The sequence below is a fragment of the Pseudopipra pipra genome, chromosome 9 (assembly GCF_036250125.1).
Source record: "Pseudopipra pipra isolate bDixPip1 chromosome 9, bDixPip1.hap1, whole genome shotgun sequence".
NCBI classification, from domain to species: domain Eukaryota; kingdom Metazoa; phylum Chordata; class Aves; order Passeriformes; family Pipridae; genus Pseudopipra; species Pseudopipra pipra.
The window spans coordinates 15,750,097-15,769,099 of NC_087557.1; the positions used below are offsets into that span (position 1 = coordinate 15,750,097).

The 19,003-nt window shown below is 39.5% G+C and overlaps 1 protein-coding gene across 1 annotated transcript; it reads right to left on the reverse strand.

The window, feature by feature from the left end:
* Positions 1-1,534: 1,534 nt before the first annotated feature.
* Positions 1,535-18,545, reverse strand: LRRC8B (leucine rich repeat containing 8 VRAC subunit B). Its single transcript, XM_064664792.1, has 5 exons — positions 18,418-18,545; positions 7,708-7,762; positions 6,761-6,860; positions 3,922-6,080; positions 1,535-2,925 (listed from the first exon to the last, which is right to left on the reverse strand). Exons 4-5 carry the CDS (start codon positions 6,052-6,054, stop codon positions 2,653-2,655), a joined length of 2,406 nt encoding a protein of 801 aa, XP_064520862.1. The 5' UTR covers positions 6,055-6,080; positions 6,761-6,860; positions 7,708-7,762; positions 18,418-18,545; the 3' UTR covers positions 1,535-2,652.
* Positions 18,546-19,003: the final 458 nt, after the last annotated feature.

The window sequence follows — 19,003 nt, forward strand, 5'->3', positions numbered from 1 at the left end:
ACTAGATGCCAACAATACTTATTGTACAAAGTTTGACAGTGGATTTATATATTGATTCCCTGAAAATCCCCTCATTTTGAAGAAATTTTGAATATTAAGGTAATGCCTGAAGTGGATTCAAGAAATTCAGAGTTACATTTGTCTCCACCCTCAATTCTAAGCACTTGGATTGGGTTTCGCGGTACAAAATGGATAGTAAAGGCACACTGTGGTTTGAAAGCAAGGCTAGAGATTATAGCCTTTACACTTCCTGGGTTTTGTCTGGGTGTTTTATAAACACTCAAACATGCAGCGAAAATAATGTAACCCTCTTGAGGGGCTACAGAGTGAACCAATATTTAAGTCTGCAAAAAATGTGACCCATTTAACCTATATAGCAGTGTCACTGTTCTTATGCATTTTTGAGTGTTTCCTCAAATCCTTTGAGGTTACACATTTTAGAAACAAAGTACCTTTCTCCAAGTTATTTCTGTTATTTCACTCCTGACAGAACGAGTGTAAAATGCATGTTTAAGATTATTATTCGCCTTCATCAGTTTGGTTGATTATGGAAAAGGACAGATGTACTGCTAAAAAGTTGAAGCTATTGGCCAAGTCAGGTACTTACTTGTTTTACATTTTCAACACAGATTTCCTATCTAGAAAAAAAGCTTTAAAGAAAATGCTTGCTTAATCTTTTAAAAATTATTAGACTGCAAGTCTTGCGTGTCAAATTCTGGCATAAAGTGTTCTTTAATGTTAAGTTATAAAGTCCAGACAGGCCTATTGCAATTATTAACACAAGTCTTGCCACAGGGCTGTAAATCAATGCACTCTGGCTTAATCACATCTACTACAACTAGCTCTGTTGGTGAACCATGTAAATTCCTATGGGACTATTATACAACTCAAAATTAGTTGACAGAGTTTGGAGGAGTTATAAACAGACACTATGAAAGATTGTTCCAGCAGCACTGGTCTCCACATAAACACAACAAACCAGTTTACACCAAACATTTCTAAAACTACATAGAAAATAATAGTTTTACCACATTTTGGTTCCCTGAGAAGAAAAGTGCTCTAACTACAAAGGTCTTTGGAATGCCATCAGTATAGTGATTAAACATGCACCTCTTGCACTGCTATTGCAGAGATATCGCCTACTTCCACATTGATCAGACTTGTTTGGGGATTTTCATTTGAAATAAACCTTACACTCCACAAAACTGGCAGTGGAATGGGAGCAAGAGATGACTAAAAATAGCCTAGTACTAAAACTAGTTTTATCTGTGATGATTTGTTATTACAAACTGGAATGGATAGTTAGCACACTCATGAACACAAAGTCATTAAGAGCATAGATTGCATCATCTGTTTAACTCATAATTGAGATTTTGTATTATTTTAAAGTTTTTAAAAAACAAAGTTTTCAAATATGTTTTTGGAAAGCATGCTATTTTTTTCCCCAAGGGCATAACTTATGTTTATAGTGAACATGATAAACATAATGAGAATTAAGACTTCAAATACAATAAAACAGCGCACAGCAGAAGAATGAAGTCAGGAACCATTTTATTTCCATCCAGTTGTGCACGTACTAAGGATGGCATAAGAGTTTATCCCACCACTGTAATTTATGAAATTATTACATCCCTAGGAGAGGCACAGCTTATAATGCTTCCTGTCTTTTCCTCCCAAGGAAATAAGCTGTGTGCTTATTTAGTTTGTTTTAACTGTGTCTTTCTGTCCCTATCTAATACAAACCTCCTTCATCCTCTCCCCACTAACTGGGTGTGGAGAAGCGGCACTGAGGCAGTCAGTAATGAAAAGTTATAAAAATATTAATCAGCAACATACACTACACTAACACCTGGGATGCTCACAACATACAGAAGACAACTTTGCAACTATATTGCATTCTGTTCACCACCATTGTCTCTGAAGATCAGTAATGTGAGACTGGTTGTCTGGTACATCAGTACAACAGTTATTTCCGATTCTTCTGATTCCTCCCAATTTCTAGGCAACAATTTATTTTATATTTACTATTTTTAAGACAAAATGCTGAAACTGGTTCTAGGTATTTAATAGCAAGATTCAAATAGCATCTTCCACAATTATCAGATTAATACTTAGTACTTGTCAAAAGCTTTAAAAATTATGTTGCAAAATTACTTTCAGTATACCTCATGCAATTAAACTGCTCAAATAGTTTAAACTCTTAATTTAATACATTCTGAGTTAGTGAAGAGTTCATATTTAGAAACTAATTCCAGACAGTCCTTAGACTTCATATGGCAGGAGATGAAACTGTTTAAAATCATCACTATCAACAGAAAAAATTCTCATAGGAAAAAAGTATGTACACTCTCACGATAGCCAGGCAATCAACTCTTCCATTTCAATAGTACCTTAAGCATTTAACTGAATTATTCCAATCAGTAGAACCTAACCAACAATTTATGTTTCAAATTTTCAAACCTGTAAAAGCCTGCATTTTTTGTTTGAATCTAAATAATTTTTTCTTTTCCAATACAATCAATTCAGTTCAATGCATTTAAGACTGATTTGTAAATCGTTCTCTCTCCTTTGTTTCTCTCTACCAATACAGGTCTTTGGAGAGATATTAAGCAAAAAACTTGTAGAATGCAATGATGCAGTTTCATTTTAAACTTAGGACTTATCTGAGCATGTCTGCAAACGCTCTCTTACACGAGGTGGAAGTGTTTTTAACAACCTTTCTTCTACGATTAGGCTATTTCGCTTTAAGAACTGACATTCTTCCAGTTCAGCAGGAAGTGATTCAAGATAGTTTCCAATGAGCTCTAACTGAACAAGATTCGGCAGCTGACCCACAAAAGGGGACAAATTCATCAAACTGTTATTTCCCAGGAGAAGAAATTGCAGCTTTTTGCATTGAAATAATCCATCAGGCAGCATTTCAATCTAGAAAAAGGAAAGAGAAGAACAAAAATAAAGTACATTAGAAGTTGTTAGCCTACGTGCAGCTGCATGTTTTGACATTTACCATTTTTATTTTTAGGGTAAAAAATTCTCTTAGTTTATGAAAGGATAAGAAAAAAGGAAGACTGTAATGCTTTTATCATTATGTGATCAAGCGCTTGAGAGCGCTACAATGGTTTTATTGTACCTGTTCTGGTAACAAAGCTACTGGCAGAAGTCAAGACAAGCATGGAAGGGGAAGCACCTACCTGCGTGCATGCACACAAGTGCATGCAAAGGAGTGCATGCAAAGGAGTGCAGGTGGCAGAGGAGATAAAAAGGCTACTGCCTCCTAAGGATCATTTAATGAAGGACAAACATAGACTGTGGAGAGACAGTAGCAGCTCCTGTGTCGTGAAACTTGTACAAGCAGTTATCTGTGCAGTGCAGGAGTCTTGCTCCACACTACTGACATATAACTTCCAAACCCAACCTCACCAGCAAAACAATTATAAACATCAAAAGAAGTCTGAAGTCACAAGCCTGAGCACCACACTAATGAGCCAGACAGTTTAGCATTGCTGATAAGGTTACCAGCCATAATTATTTCCCTCTTCCCAATGGGATGGTTGAGCTGCTCATCAATTAGCTGTTGATTTACTATATCTTTTGGTTTCACTTCCATTAAAATACTACATAGGATAGACAGCTGCAGGGAAAGGGAAGATATGTTTCTGCAGCCATGCTAACCTATACTATCTCTGGATCAAAGCCCTTACAGACCAGGGTAGTACTTATTCAGTATTATGTGAGCTTTGCTGATACCAAAGTTTTAGTAATTAAACAAGCACCACCCCTTTTTTTCAGCTTTACTTTTATCATGAATAACCACAAAATCATTTTGAGCCAGAGGCTGTTCCAGAAGAAATACTAGGTTAAGTTTTGGTGGGTTTTTTTTTGTTTGTTTGTTTTTGAGTAGTAATTCAAAGTTCTACTTACGTGGTTCTTTGTCAAAGCCAAGTACTGCAGATTGGTCAGAAAACCGATTTCTTCAGGGATGGAGGTTAGCTTATTATAGCTAAGATCCAAATAGTGTAATTTTTTACAAAGAAATAGCTGCAATGGAACACTTTTAATATTATTATAATTTAGATACAATTGTTCCAGGTTCGATAATGCACCAATCTGCACTGGGACATATGAAATACTGTTGTGCCACAATTTTAAGCAAGAAAGGTTCTTAAGATGTTGAAAACTAATTATTTCTTCCACTGTTCTGAGATTATTTTCTTTTAAGTCAATTTCATGCAAATTGTTTAGTGTAAAAATGGAATGGGGAATGCGCTCTAAATCACAGCAGATTAATTCCAAGGTTCTCAGGTTTACCAGCTTCTTCAGATTATTTAGCACTATCAGTTTATTTCCCTCGTTGTTGATACACAAGTGTTGTAAAGAAGGCAGAAGGTCTGTAACCACTTGAGGTATACGGGAAAGGTTGTTTTTCAAGTGAATTGATCTCAGATTTTTTAGCCCCTGAAAGCCTTCGTTGTATATGGAGTTGTGATGATCTAGCATGAAATATCCTGTTAAGCACAATTCTTGTAGGTTTTTTAGATGAAAGACCCAAAATGGAATTCTTCCCATCTCGCTAGATTTCAAGCGCAGTGTTTTCAGATTTTCCTCTAAAAAGCTGACTGCTGGATAATCCATCGTTAGTGATGAATGATAAACATTGAGTTCTTTGAGATTGACAAGCTGAGTCACAGCTGAAGGAAGTTTGGCTTCAGGAATAAGTTCCAGGCTTAGGACTTCTATTTCTGTCAGTTCAAAGACACTGTCTGGAAGACCATTTAACATGAAAAGGTGAAGTTCAGTCTTGTCTTGGGAATTTCTTACTAGTTTATTTTTCAGTTTTTCCACTGACCATTCATTGTTAAGATTTATCTGTTTGAGTTCATTTTCACTCAAATCAGACAGGAATATTGAGAATCGTTGGGAATAAAGAGGATCATACTGATCTGCCAAGTGGAGAATAAATGCAAAGTCATTCTTTACATCAGGTATATCGGTGTAATTACTTTTCTCTCTCAGCTTCTCAAAAGAATATTGCTTAAGTGAACTTCTTAACATCCACCACAAACTGTAAGTACAAGTTAATCCATAGAAGATCACTAAAACAACATAAAATGAAGCCAAAACTTTAAAAATTTCTGCTAGCGAATAAACACACTGGTACCTTTTGTAGCCTGTAAAGGCTTGAACATTAACTACACAATCAATTTCAAGTGTAATAAATGATAAATAGTAGGGGACATAAATTATTATTATGACAACTACAAAGACTTTCACTATAATCTGTTTCATATACACTGTATATACGACATCCTTTTCTTCGGCATGGAGTCTGAATTTCTTCACTTTTTCAAATATAGCTTTAGCTTGTTCCCCTTCTTTTTTGTCAAGAACACTTGAATTTTCTCTTCCTGTTGTTTCCAAACCAGGTTGTGAATATGGCAGGGACTGTCTGCTGGCCCCTATGTCTCCTGAACACGCAGGTGATGAAATCACTGTTTTTGATTTGGCTGTTGGCAACTTCCTCGCAGACTGCTCAGCAACTGTTTCTGAGAGGGCACGTGTTGTCCATGGAGAATCAAAACACTTCTGAAGAACGGCTACAAAGTGCTCAAGCCTGGAACTTGTACTAGGATAGTAAAGCCAGAAATTACTGCAAGCTGCAAAAATAAAGGTATGCAAAAGCACTAGGTATGGGAAAAATTTGGCAAACCAGTGAAGCTCTCTCTCATAACATACTGCATCGATATAGGAATACTGCTGCCGATGGAGATAGTTCTGGATTTTAAGCGGGATGATTATTGGTGCTGGAGAGCCAGCTGACATGTTAAGGTTGGCTTTAACTGAATCCCAAGGCACAGCACAATGATTGTCAAATTCTAGCTTGCAAGGAAGACAACATAATACTCTGGTTTGAGTAAGCTGGAGGGCCCCAGCGAGCACAGCAAGTAGCAGCATTATCATGGTGAGGTAATACCAGAAGACATCCCACCATGGTTTTAGTATTTGGTAGGATGACTGGGCATCTGCTAAACATTTGAGGTCTGTTAGCGTGATCATGACTTTCACCTGTGAGAGAACAGCAGCTGGTAGAGGGGAAAAAAAAAGAAAGGACATTGTCAGAGAATTGTAAAAAACAATTTATCTCACCATTAAACACTTTAAGCTTATTACTGTTTTCAGAGTTTTAAATATGTGTAACATTTGGCCTAGCCTCCAGAGCATAGCAAAAGGATCCAAGAACTCCTGGCACCTGACCCTAACCATCATCTTTTGGATTTATTTTAAGGAAAGGTACTTGGAACACAAAAACTTAAAACAGTGAAACTAGCATCAGAGATTAGGAGAAAATATATTTGGGCACTGTTCAAGTAGAAGCAACAAGCAGGTATAAGTTAAAGAAGTGGTTGATATATTACTTGCAGTCCTTCACCACCATCCTAAACTTAAATAACAGAAGTGATTTCTTATTTACAAAGAATTCCAAAATCAGAGTGATACATTAACATGATGTCTCTTGTAATCTAGAATTTTCTACCAGATTAAATATTTCTAACCAATTTAAAAAATACATAAAAAACTCTCCAAAAAATATTTTGCATTATATATTCTTATATATAATTCCCCATCTTCTCCCATCAAGACAATTAAGCACATTGACAGAATGAAAATTAAGCTAGCAAAGTTTATTATTGTTCAATACTGTAATTTATATATAAAAATGTCACATTGAACCCCCAGAAGAATAGGTTTGATTCATACTTACTTTACTAATTAAAGAGAATAAATAACACAGCACTGTTCAGTCAGGAGGTCTACACCTTTTAAAATTCCTTGGACATGCCATCTTTACATTTGTCTTCATTCTGGATGGAGAAAACATTTAATATACTTATTTTTAGTGGTTTAAACTAAATAAAGAGCAAACATTTCAGCTTTCATTAGAACTGCTCCCTCATTGTGGATCCATTAAGCTCTGCATTGCTACAGCTACATAAAATGGAACAGTACATATTCATATGTGGTCATGCAGAATGTGAAGTCAAAGTTTTGCAGTCACATCAACACAAACCACCACCACCCCCCAAGGAAACTGCCTACAGTTAGGCCCTATTTCAACTGGGAAGTAATGTTTTAGTTTTTTTCCAAATAACTATGAACTTGTTACCTGGGAGACCGACCCCCACCTCACTACAACCTCCTTTCAGAGAGTTGTAGAGAGTGATAAGGTCCCCCCGAGCCCCCTCTTCTCCAGGCTGAACCCCCCAGCTCCCTCAGCTGCTCCTCCTAAGACTTGTGCTCCAGACCCTTCCCCAGCTCTGTTGCCCTTCTCTGGACACGCTCCAGCACCTCAATGTCTTCCTTGTTGTGAGGGGCCCAGAACTGGACACAGGATTTGCAGCCTCATGAGTGCCGAGCACAGGGGGACAATCACTGCCTGGTCCTGCTGGCCACACTATTCCTGATACAGCCCAGGATGCCATTGGCCTTCCTGGCTACCTGGGCACACTGACAGCTCATGTTCATAATATATTAGTACTGTACATTGCAAGTCCAAACAGAGGTGATAAATTGTTGTAAAAAGTCAAACAATAGCTGAACTAAGGTAGAACCTTATTCTTACTCCACATTCACATTTGAAAGGGGAAGGATAACTGAAAATAACTCTTCTTGCATTGACAAAGCTGCTTGTAATAGAATGTAAAAACTTACCAGGCCCACTCAAGGGAAAGCAGCTGAAGGAGGACTGGATGGTTCCAATACACTCCTGGAGAGAAAATAAACTGTCATCAAATCATGAAATACTTGGACTCCAACAATGAAAAACATTTGAAAAGTCAAAATTATCACTGAACTGGCTTTAAAAAGTGTGAGAGATCTAATTAGCATGAGGATGGGAACTATTCTTTTCCTGACAATCATGTAAACCTCATCAGGGACTTGGGCAGATACTAATGTTTCAAGAAGGTGTTTTATATAACTAAATGCTTATTGGAGCATTCTTGGGGAGTAGGGCATACCTGTTCAGTATAAAGGATAGAATTCAGAGTACAATAAAACTCTTGGATAAAGTATTTTCCCTAAAAGTTACAGAAAAGAAAACAGAAAAAGAAACTTAAGCCAATTCTGTGAAAACCATATTGAAATATGCATCACCCAGTACCCCTTCAAGCAATGCCATAATACTAAAAGTTTACTTTTTGTAGAGATTGAAAACTCAAAGTGAGACTGACCTGTGTAACTTTGTGAGGTCTGTTTCTATGAAATGCTTTCTTTGTCACTTCTATACCTTGCACTGGAAAGCTGTTAGTGCCTATCACAGATCCCAGAAAAAAAGACTACATTCTTGCTGTGGTTTTACAAGACTTTCTAGCAAAAAGCAAGTGTCACAACACTAAGTATTTAAATACTTGAACTCTGGACTAGTGAATGGCTACTTTTTGAAGCCTTCCAGGGAAGCATGTGTATCCATTACAATTCTATATATATGAAATAAAGCTTCCCATTGGAGGCGTACACAGTACATACAAGTGTAATGTAAACATGTAAATTATTAATGATAATTTTGCTAACGATGTTTTTCTTTCAAATCCTGTCTGTATGCCAAGAGTGACTAATCAAATGGAATAATGCTGAACTGTAATGGGTTTGATAAACCTCATCTCCAGCAGCTTTCAACTCATATCAAAGCCATAAGAGCTTTTCAAAATGGCCTAATTCAATTGGCAATCTTTCTTAGAAGATGAGAGAGTGAAGTTTAGTCCCAGGCAAAATAATGACTTTAGGAGAGTTACTCCAGACCAGTGCAGAGATACAGGCCAGAAAAATAAAGTAATAAAGATCACTAATATCTAGGCAATTTTTAGTTACTTCAAGACTTATTAAATCTGATCAATAGAAACATACCCAGAATGTGAATAAAAGGCTGTTATTTTGAAAAAACACTATCTATAAGCATCGAACACCCACCACCACCCCCAGCTGCCAAAAGGTTACTTAACATTGCATTTCTGTCATTTAGTCATTGCTTACGTAATTTTAGGCACATTTAGTTAGGGATGGCTCTGCAGCAAGGTATCTGCCTTGCTTGTCCTCCCCAAAGGGTATTCAACTGGTGTTTCTGACACACTAATTTAATCAAAATAGATTTATACAACTAAAACATACCCTGAGAGGTATTCCTGTGGCTCCTCTATCTTGCTTCCCCCCCCTCTCCCTCAAAAAAAACACAGCCAAGTTGTGAGTCAATCTCTTAAGATTCAAGTACTTGCTTCTCAACTTTGATAAGGAGATGCTGACATTTTTAGCAAACATGTTTGTTCTATCAGTTTTCTATCAAAAGTGATTCCTGAACTACAGTACCAACTTAGCTTCTAGCTAGTTTCCGAAGTTTCAGATGGAAAATTAAGTTCAATAATAAATTAAACACACAGTTTTGCTTCACAGGCAGCTTTGAGACTCCCCTATGGGATGCCTAGTTCCTGCTTATGGTTTCACATGCACAGCCTGAGCCTCCACTTGCAAATAAGCCCTCGTGAAAATTCCCAAAGGAAAAAAAAACAAACTCTACCCATACACACACTCATTACCCAACACAGATCTTTCCTGGCAAAACCTTCCGCTTCTGTTGGTCTGCTACTGTTTCCTTTCTCAGGCATTCTCTGAAAACAAACAGCCAGGTGCTGCAAGAGTTCTGGTGCAAGTCTGAACTTCATAAAGAATGATACTGTCATACTTGCTTTTAGCAGAAGCAGTCAGGTAACTGCCTCTCCCTTTTTTAAGCAGTAGACTGCTGAATTCAAACACTGCATTTGATACATGGTTTTTCAGAATCTGTACTTTGGTCACCTGTGTGCACAGGCAGATTCAGTTGTAGGACCTTTTTGATGGGGATTGTGTTTTTGAATCCGTATTCCACTGAATGCGGAACATACAAACAAGATTAGAGAAAGCTTCTTTCCAGTTCCTTCTGAAGAAGGTCACAGGTGATAATTAAACATGCATAATTGATTATCCTTTTGTATTTAAAATAAGCCCAAAGACATTCCAACATTCTATATTAACCAGCATATTCCTCAAGCACCAGATGTTCACAAAGGCACTAACACTATTACAAGTTTGCCATATCAACCTCTCAAATAATCAAGACCTAAACTCTTTCCAAACACTCAGAGACTGTAATTACAACTACAGACAATCTCAACCATCTGTACCTGGACTAACTAGAGGTCTTGCCTTAAACACTCCCACTCTCAAGACAGGAACATAAGATGTAGAACAGTAATAGCAAAGCTTTATGCTGTTTAAGAAGCAGTCCTTGCTCTCTGGAGAAGGCTTACATAAGACTATATAGCCAAATAATTCCTGGGGAAAAAATTGTAAACATAGTTTAAAATTTATTAAGTTAGGCTACACTTACATTTTTACTTTACCAGGCTTACTCTTCTTTGCTACTGCTTCAGAGCTAACTGCACAGCACATACACTGATAAAAAATCTGGCAAAAATCAAGCAACTACTACCCATCCCTACCACTACCATGTCTTCATCAAGCTGAGAAAAACAGGAGTCCAACATGGCAAGTGTGTTTCATTTTCCTCAACTACCTAAAGGTTTGAACATTCCCAGGTTCAATACAAAAGGCCTCAGGCAAAAAAAGCACAGCTTAAAGGCAGCTTCACCTGAACTCAGAGTACACATCTTTATTTTATTACTTCCTTTCTCTCTCTGGTACACTTAATGCAAGAAAAAAATACTTTATTCTGCAGTATAATCTAAGTTGAAAATATACTTTACTCCAATCTGCTTTGCTTTAAAAGCATAAGATTTACTCTTCATATCTCACTGCACAAGATTAGATACATTACATTATGCATTTCCATCCTATGCCTGCAGCACTCCAGAAGAGACCATTGTCCTTCTTGAGCCATATTAAGTTCTCACTAAATATCATTGATAGCCAAGTATTGAGCCTTTTCTCTATTCAAGGAAACCCAGTAAAGAGGTGAACTTCGGTTGTAAAATATGTCACTGGTCAAACACTCACAGGGGAGATGGATCATCTTCAAACATTCCAGCTGCCTAGGTAGTTAAAATTACACACCTGTAGGCCACATGATAATGAATCGTATCAGTTAGGTCAGCCCAAGTGCATGAAGTTACTTGAGTTTAACTCTGAATAGCGGATGGGAGGGAAAAAAACAAGTCAACTACTTTGAAGATTTAACTCTGTAATGAAGTTGCATTATAAGATACATATTCAAAAGTTAAATGTGCTTTTTATTTAATACTAGTCTATCCTGTAGAGCAATTTTAAATACAAATTCATATATAAATACTTTGACTAGTAAAAGCACTTTCTCCAGGCCTCTCCTCAAGTTAAGTCCAAAGTGCTAAGGACTGTGTTGTAGCCAAAATAGGTCACAACCTATGCTCCTAGAAAGACCTGTACTAGCGAGAAAGAGATTGTTTAAACTGAAGTTTACAACCAAACAGATGGTAGGTGAGAAAAACAGTTTATACAAAAAACTGAAAAACAAAATGTAGAAAAACTGACAAGCAGGTACAAACCTAAGTTTCTGAACAAGTATGTTTCCCAATTAAACAGGTAAGCCATCCAATGGTAAAAACACTACAGTAAAATGAAAGGTAGACCAGCTTTGTTTTGCATGTAATTGCATCCATGTGACTGATCGCTTTTAGAGCAAGCTGTCTACTTGCCCAGAATGTATCACTCCATTTATAGCCAAGGTGCCTTCTCAGATTCCCAAATAAGCAGAACCCAGACTTTGAATCAAATCTGAACATTTCCAGTAAGCAAGAGTTAATACTGAGACACTAAAGCTGTACAGTTTTCTAACTCAAATATGCATTAAAAAAAAAAGGTTTTAACTTAAGAGACCTCTTAGCATCTAAAATACTGTCTACAATAAACAACACAAGCATCTGTTTAGAAGAGAGTGCTTTGTATTGGTCATACAATAGAGACATATCTTGTTTCATCCTAATATTTGACAAGTAATTTAACTTATTTGTGTTCTCACTGGAAACTCTAGCACTCTTTTTATTTGCTCCATTAATTTACATTTCTTCAAGCAGTTGTACATTTCACATATTCCACTTTAAAAAGGAAATTATAGGAAGACTGCCAAAACTCCACATTGGTATTGCCCGCTAAAAAAAGAGTTCTATCATGAGTCTCCTTGGCAATTCCTAAAGAAACATAGCAAACCTCATTAACAATTTTAGTTATTGGAAAGAATTCCATAAGGTTTTAAAAATAAAAAAGTATAACAAATTGTAGTGGTTCTGACTGGAAGATCATCTCATGCTGAGGTGTTAGTGATCCACTCTGGGCAGTTAACAGGTTCAAACCTATGCTATGCAGATCTTTTGTCCACAGGATTAATTTGGCCAGATCATAAGAAGTCTGCAGGTAAGCTCCCACTTGGAACCTGGGATTACTGCAAGAAGTTCTCTTGTGAATGTCTTTCCTCGTTAACAGTAGAAATGATGCACAGAGTTGTTTTCTTGTAAGAAAATTCTATAATAGGTTGACTGATCAAACTGAGGTAACCCTATCCACAGGCAGAGTCTGCACAATGTGCTCCACAAGGATTAAAGGCTCAGTCAATGATACACAGTCTGTGTTCCCAGTATAAACAGATGTAAGATTATTTATACTATTCTCCTTCTTTATAGTGTCAAACCCAATAAAAAACATTTCTAATTATACTGTACAGTGTCTGAGTGTCTTTCTTACGGAGATTATCATGGACCAGCACCTTTCAGTGCAAAACAAACCATATAGATTTTTTTTCCAGAACATCAGTTCTCAACTTCTCATGAAGTAATAACAGGGGTCCAAAAACCTGAAACAAAAAACAAGTCCCAAATATCCATTATGTGACACCACACAGTCTGATCACATCTCATTCATTTTCAACACAAAGAAGTTAGTATGTAAAGTAAAGCACTATCTTATCTGTCAGCCCCCATTTCCCCTTTTTTTGGTCCTCCAACACTTTCAAGTAAACAAAAACTTCAGTATTAAATAAGACGTAGGAGAGGGGCATGTATTCCTACTGCTCTAAAGTATCTATACACTGTGCAACCTGCTCTAGGTGAAGCTCCTTTAGCAGGGCTCAGAGCAGGTGATGTTCAGAGGTCCCTTCAACCCCAACCATTCTGTGATTCTAAGAGCCTAAAGAATTGTATTTTTAAGCTTGGCATTAGAGAGTCCATAAGGAAGCACACACATTAATGCAACAGAAAGTCAGTGTATGTTAAGTCTCAAGAACAGGGATACAAGCAGAACCACCACCCAAGCAGTACAAGAGAATTTTTGTACAAATAATGTTGAAGCCAAGCACATTCAAAGAATTTATCAGTTATCTTCTTGTATGCAAGCCTACCTTTTTTTTAATGAAATGCTAATGGATTTGTGATCTAATGTACTTAATTCACAGCAATGTACTTAATTCATCAACATCTTCCCAGACAGGTTCATGGTATGACAGATCCAACAAAAATATAAACAAGAACTTCATACATATTTAAAGAAACAAAGAAATCCAGTTATAAATTCACAGCTTTTTTTTCTTTCTTTCAAAAAATCTGGTGCTCAACTTGTAAAAATTAAACAGAGCTAGCCAGACCAAGTAGGTGCATTTCATTGATAAATGAAATGGTTTTCTAAACGAGTGTAAGAGATTAAATCTAGGTTACAGAAAAAAAAAAACCCCACAACCTTCCAGAGTGACTCCATACTATGTCAGCTAAAACAAAGCTGGTAATTCCACAAAAGTTACAAGGAGTTCACAGAAAAGGAGACAGGTCACAGGCCATACTAAACAAAGGAAAGAAAAGAAGAGGTATCTGGTTGCTTTATCCAATTAATAAATACATAATGCAGAGTAATACGAATAGGAAGACACTTAAGAGGTTGAGGTGATTATGCAGCCAGCTTGCACTCTGCTGGAGGATTGGTAAAACCCTATTCCATTTCCATTTCAGGGGAGTTTGGATTTGACATTTGATGAAATGAAAGGACCAAAAGACAGATTTCACATTGCACATACTGTGTGATAGCTATGTACAAATTATATACCAACACCTAAACACAACTCTACAGCTGGAGAGCTGCACATCCCCATGGGATCAGGAGAGCCAAAAGCAGGGCTGTGCTTATCAGAAGCATCTCCTGGGACAATGCTGAGTTTCAGAACCGCAAACAAGTGATCAGACTTGAATTCTACAGTAAATCCACAGTAATCCTTCTTTGTCTCCTGAACAAACACGAAGTTAGTTTAGGACCTATGTTCACCCTGTGTACTTCCATCAAGACCAAGTATGCTGTGCAACAGCCCTTTACTGCACAGAATTTCCTTTTTTGAGTAGGCTGTCTGAGCAGATCGAACAGCCAGTAAGGTTTTTCAGACAGCAGTACTACAAGAAAAACACTTTTTGGTCTGAAGCCAAGTTTAATAACTTCAAAAACAAGACTCAAGGTTTTATCATCAACTGAATCAATTAAGAACTTTGAAGTAAAAAACCTCTAACCCCATACTTGTAAGAAACTGAATAATACTTTGAAGCAAAGCAGACACTACTTTTAACTCCTCTTCAGTAAAACACTTGAGTATTGACATATCCCATCTCACTTCAATTAAGCAATATTTTGGTGCTTTCCTAACTTTGAGTCAGTGTCACCACAGTTAGTATTTAAACAACGTTACTGTTTAATAAAAAGTATTTACTTGGAAAAGAGTTTTCCTGTACTGCAAAGGCACAGGCAAAGTAAGAATCATTTTCACACTTGCACTGGCATGGGTTTGAAATGACAGTTTATCTTGTAAATAATTTAAACACAGTCTAGAAACAGAGAGGTTTAGTTAAAAATGTCCAAATTGCCTCACTTCTTCAAATATTTTGGATTACACAACAAATGCACATCAAGATTGTTTTGATTCAGATGCAAAATTAGTTTAAAGGACAAATACTTTAGCATTAAAATCTAAATGTGCAATTCCTCAATTTCAGATCAGTAGACCTTTACATTTGGATGCAAATGAACTTTAGTTACCAAAAAATAGTGAAATAAATGTGAAAAATAGTGAAAAAAATAGTGAAACAACCTGAACAGTCACAGATTAGTGATATTTTCCCCCAAAAGGCAATAATATTTGGGAAATAAGGGGTTACATTTTCTGGGGTTTGAAGTAAGAGCTCTAAAATCAATGTCACTTTAATTAAGCCTGAGTAAACTAAATGACCATAGATTTATAGCTGCTGTGCCACAAAACTGAAACTTCGCTTCCATTAAACTAAAATCACAACTCAAACTATTGTCACCCAAAGAAACAAAGTGTTTGTAACAATTAGCAGCAACCAGATTGTGTTACTACCATATTCTTATTGGTATCACTGGTCCCCTGGCATTGTCAATCCTTCAGTTTCTCACAGTCAACCAAATTCTCAATTCCAGTAGAATAAATTGCATTCCAGTTTACAATATTGGAACATACTTAGAAGCTGAGCCCTTATGATGGAAATGAACTCACATTATTTATTTCAAGGTGTGTAAACACATTATTTTGAAACAGAATGGCACTGATGAGCATTAAATTGAAGATACTGCATTACAAGTTTTCTCCACAATTTGCTTCTGATGTTGAAAGACACTAAAATTCTCTTGGGTGTACACCAAAAGAGGGTATGTCAGCACTATAGCTCAAATTGCATTTGTAACAGCTTTATTGAGAGCTGCATCATCTGCCTTCCTTAAAGTACAGCCCTTTCATATCAGTAAGTTTAAATCAAATATCTGGGGAAACTATTCATAAGTGTTATGACACTTTAGTTCAATATTGAATTACAATTTCATTTCAACTAGTTAGAAATTAAATCCAGAATTTGTTTGTAGCCCACTAACAACCACTTGGGGAAAAGAACACCCATAACTACAGTAAACTGAAGTCCACTAACCAAGTCTGGTAAAACTCTAATTGGAATTACATAACCTATACCACTTAAACATTAAAAAGACAGAATATTTAAACATTAGAATATTAATTCTACTTTACATTCCTCGCTCTTCTACATGGCTACCCATGGTATCCGAACCAAATAGTTTCATAGCCACAGCACAGACTGCTAACTTATCTTTAGGAAGAGTAACTGCAAGAACAACTGGCAGAATAACACTATTTGCAAGGCAACAGCTGAACATCCTGTTATAAGGATGCCTACAGAAAGGCTAAATACCGCCCACGGGTTAGTGCACAGAATACAGACAGCAGTGTGAAACAGATAGGCAGCACAGAGACCCACATAAACCACACCTTATCCCCTTAGTCACATGAAACATCCATTTCTAATCCTAGCTGAGTAACGCTTTAAGGCTTTAGCAGTAGGTATTGTAAACTGAAATAGTACTACTAGTACCACAGTCTCTTTTGCTACCTGTAGCACGTCAGGCAGATCAGGCACTGCAGCAGCTAAAGGAACACAGGATTTCCCCCTCCACCACCCTTCGGAAACCCCTTAGAAAAACAATTATTTGACAGTGACATACTGCTCTATCGAGTTCATTTTACAAGGCTGAAATGCTGATGGATGTTTCTTTAGCATTGTTGGTCCCTGCCTAAAAGTTATTCAATATGCTTATATTAACTTCGAACAGCAGCTGAATTGGTAACTTGCTATAAACAAAAGGCAATTTTCTTTTTCTCCCCATGAAAATCCTGTTTACCTGAAAAAGGAAGAAAAATACAAGTCAGACCAGCAACTCGCTCCTCTCAAAAGTGTAAGGGAAGAAGCATGTTAATACTGCAAATTTCTGGAACTTACATGAATCCTACTGAAGCCGAAAGTCAGTCACATTATGCTAATGTAAAATTCAGTAGAATGTAATAACATATGCTAATGTAAAGCTCTGTGATAAACATTTTGTTATCTAGCTACAACAGAATGCTTTAAACACTGGGGAAAACCCTTAAAAAAACCCCCATATACTAACTACTGGTTCTCTACTACAGTCATTCTCCTTTCTACTCTCATTTCATTTCATGTCCTTTGCCCTACTCAGCACCACAGATACTGAAGAAAAGTCACTCTTCTATTCCCCACACAGAGTAAAGAAAACACACAGTTAGACAGTACTTAAGTTCTACAAGTACTTTAAAATGTCACTACTTAAACCTCATGGGCTTTGCTCTCGCCCCCTTCTTGACAGTTTAAGTTAAATAAGACAGATCAATAAGCCCTGATCTGTTGCCCTTCCTACTAGGAAGGTAGTAAGGAAAAATTCTGAGACGCTAGAAATAATATCATCGTGGCTAGGCTTCGCAAACGAAGATTTGGGAAGAAATAACTATACCTCACCTTATTTATCCCTTCAGCAAACAGGTAAGAAAAGCTGGGAGTCAGCAGCTTAAATACTTGAAACCACAAGTGGCCACACAGCTCCGAGCTTATTCTAGGACTACCTCAAAGGTATGCTTTTAAATGACCACACTATAGGCCAATTCAAACAGTTTACCTCATCACGTAATTAATTACATTCTTAACATAAAATTAGCTTTAGGGAAGTCCCCTTTAATCAATCCTACAGAACTGCAGCATTCACTATGGACAAATTCTGAACCGGAGACAGGAAGGTGCCTCAGTTTCACCACTGAACAGATGGGCCAAAAGCAAGCCTGGTGTCACCAGGACAACTCAGCCAGGGTGCAAGCAGAAGCAAGAGCTGCTACAAGATCACTGACTTCCTGAGCATGAGAAATGCATTGGCCAGACAGAGGAAAGGAAGAGAACAAAAAAGAGGACTGTTTCTTGTTCGACACGCAGAATTGCCAGGCCTCAACACTGAGTTTAACTCTTCCCTCCCTTCCGGGGAGGCTGGGACTTGGCACCCGCCTGCCCCTTTCCCCAGGGCAGGTGCCGCCGCCACACCCGGGGCCGAAGGTGGCAGCTGCGGGGCGAGCCCGGGGCGGAGGGAGGCGGCCCCAGGCGACCTGTAGCGCCCGGGTCACCCGAGGACACGCAGATACCGGTTACGCAAACCAGAGAGCGGTTTTGTGCCGAGCCCCGCCCGCGGGCCCGGGGCAGGCACAGCCCCGCTCTGCGCCCCCCGGCCCGGCGGCCCCGCGGCCGCGGCAGGTGAGCGGCCCCGCGGCCGCGGGAAGGGGCGGCCGCCGCGCAGGCTCACCGGGACAGCGGGCGGGCAGCGCCGGGCGCCCCGCGGGACGGCAGCGCCATCCTGCTCCGCCGGCAGAGAGGCAGCCCCGGGAAAACCGGCGGGCGGCGAGAGCCAGCCGCCAGCCGCGCTCGGAAAGCCCCGCTCCGCGCTGCTCCCCCTCCTTCCGTCCCTCCCACGCCGGGGGCGCGGGGCACCTGTCGTCTGCGGCCGCCGCTCCCTTACCTGTCGTCGTCGTCGTCGCCGCCGTTGCTGCTACTGCTGCCGCCGCCACCCCTGCCCGTGCCGGCCGCTCGCCCGTGCCGGTGGGAGCGGTGGGAGCGGCCCTCCCGCACCGCCCGCTCCGCGCGCTCGCTCGGTCCGCGCGGCAGCCGCCGGCGCAGCGCGAGGCACCGGCTCCAACCGGCGCGTCTCGGGCGCGGCCCCGCCCGCCGCCCGTGTCACGTTACCGGCCCCGCAGCCAATGGGCCGCGCCCGGCGGAGCCGCGGCCGGGCCGCGGGGCGGGGGAGCCGCGGCGGACAAAGTGCCGCGCCCGGCCCCGACCCGGCCCCGCCAGCACCGCGGGGACACCTCACCTGACCGCCCCTGCCGGCGGCTCCCGGCACCGCGGTGTGCCTGCCCGGCTGAGAGCCCCCCGGTGCGGGGCGCCGGCCCTGCCGACCCGCAGGCAGCAGCCGCCCCCTCGGTGCCGGCATTTAAACAGCTCGAGCCGCTGGAGAGCGGGAGGAGGTGGAGGAAGTGAGAAAGTAATTACCGCCAGCCGTTGGAAAATAAAAATAGAGAATGCTACACTTGCAGGGAGGCGATTTA

Excerpts from the sequence above, each read along its gene's own strand:
- LRRC8B (XM_064664792.1), bottom strand. The coding sequence starts at position 6,054 with ATGATCACGCTAACAGACCTCAAATGTTTAGCAGATGCCCAGTCATCC. Across the intron at positions 2,926-3,921 it reads TGGCTTTGACAAAGAACCAC|ATTGAAATGCTGCCTGATGG; the intron begins GTAAGTAGAACT and ends TCCTTTTTCTAG.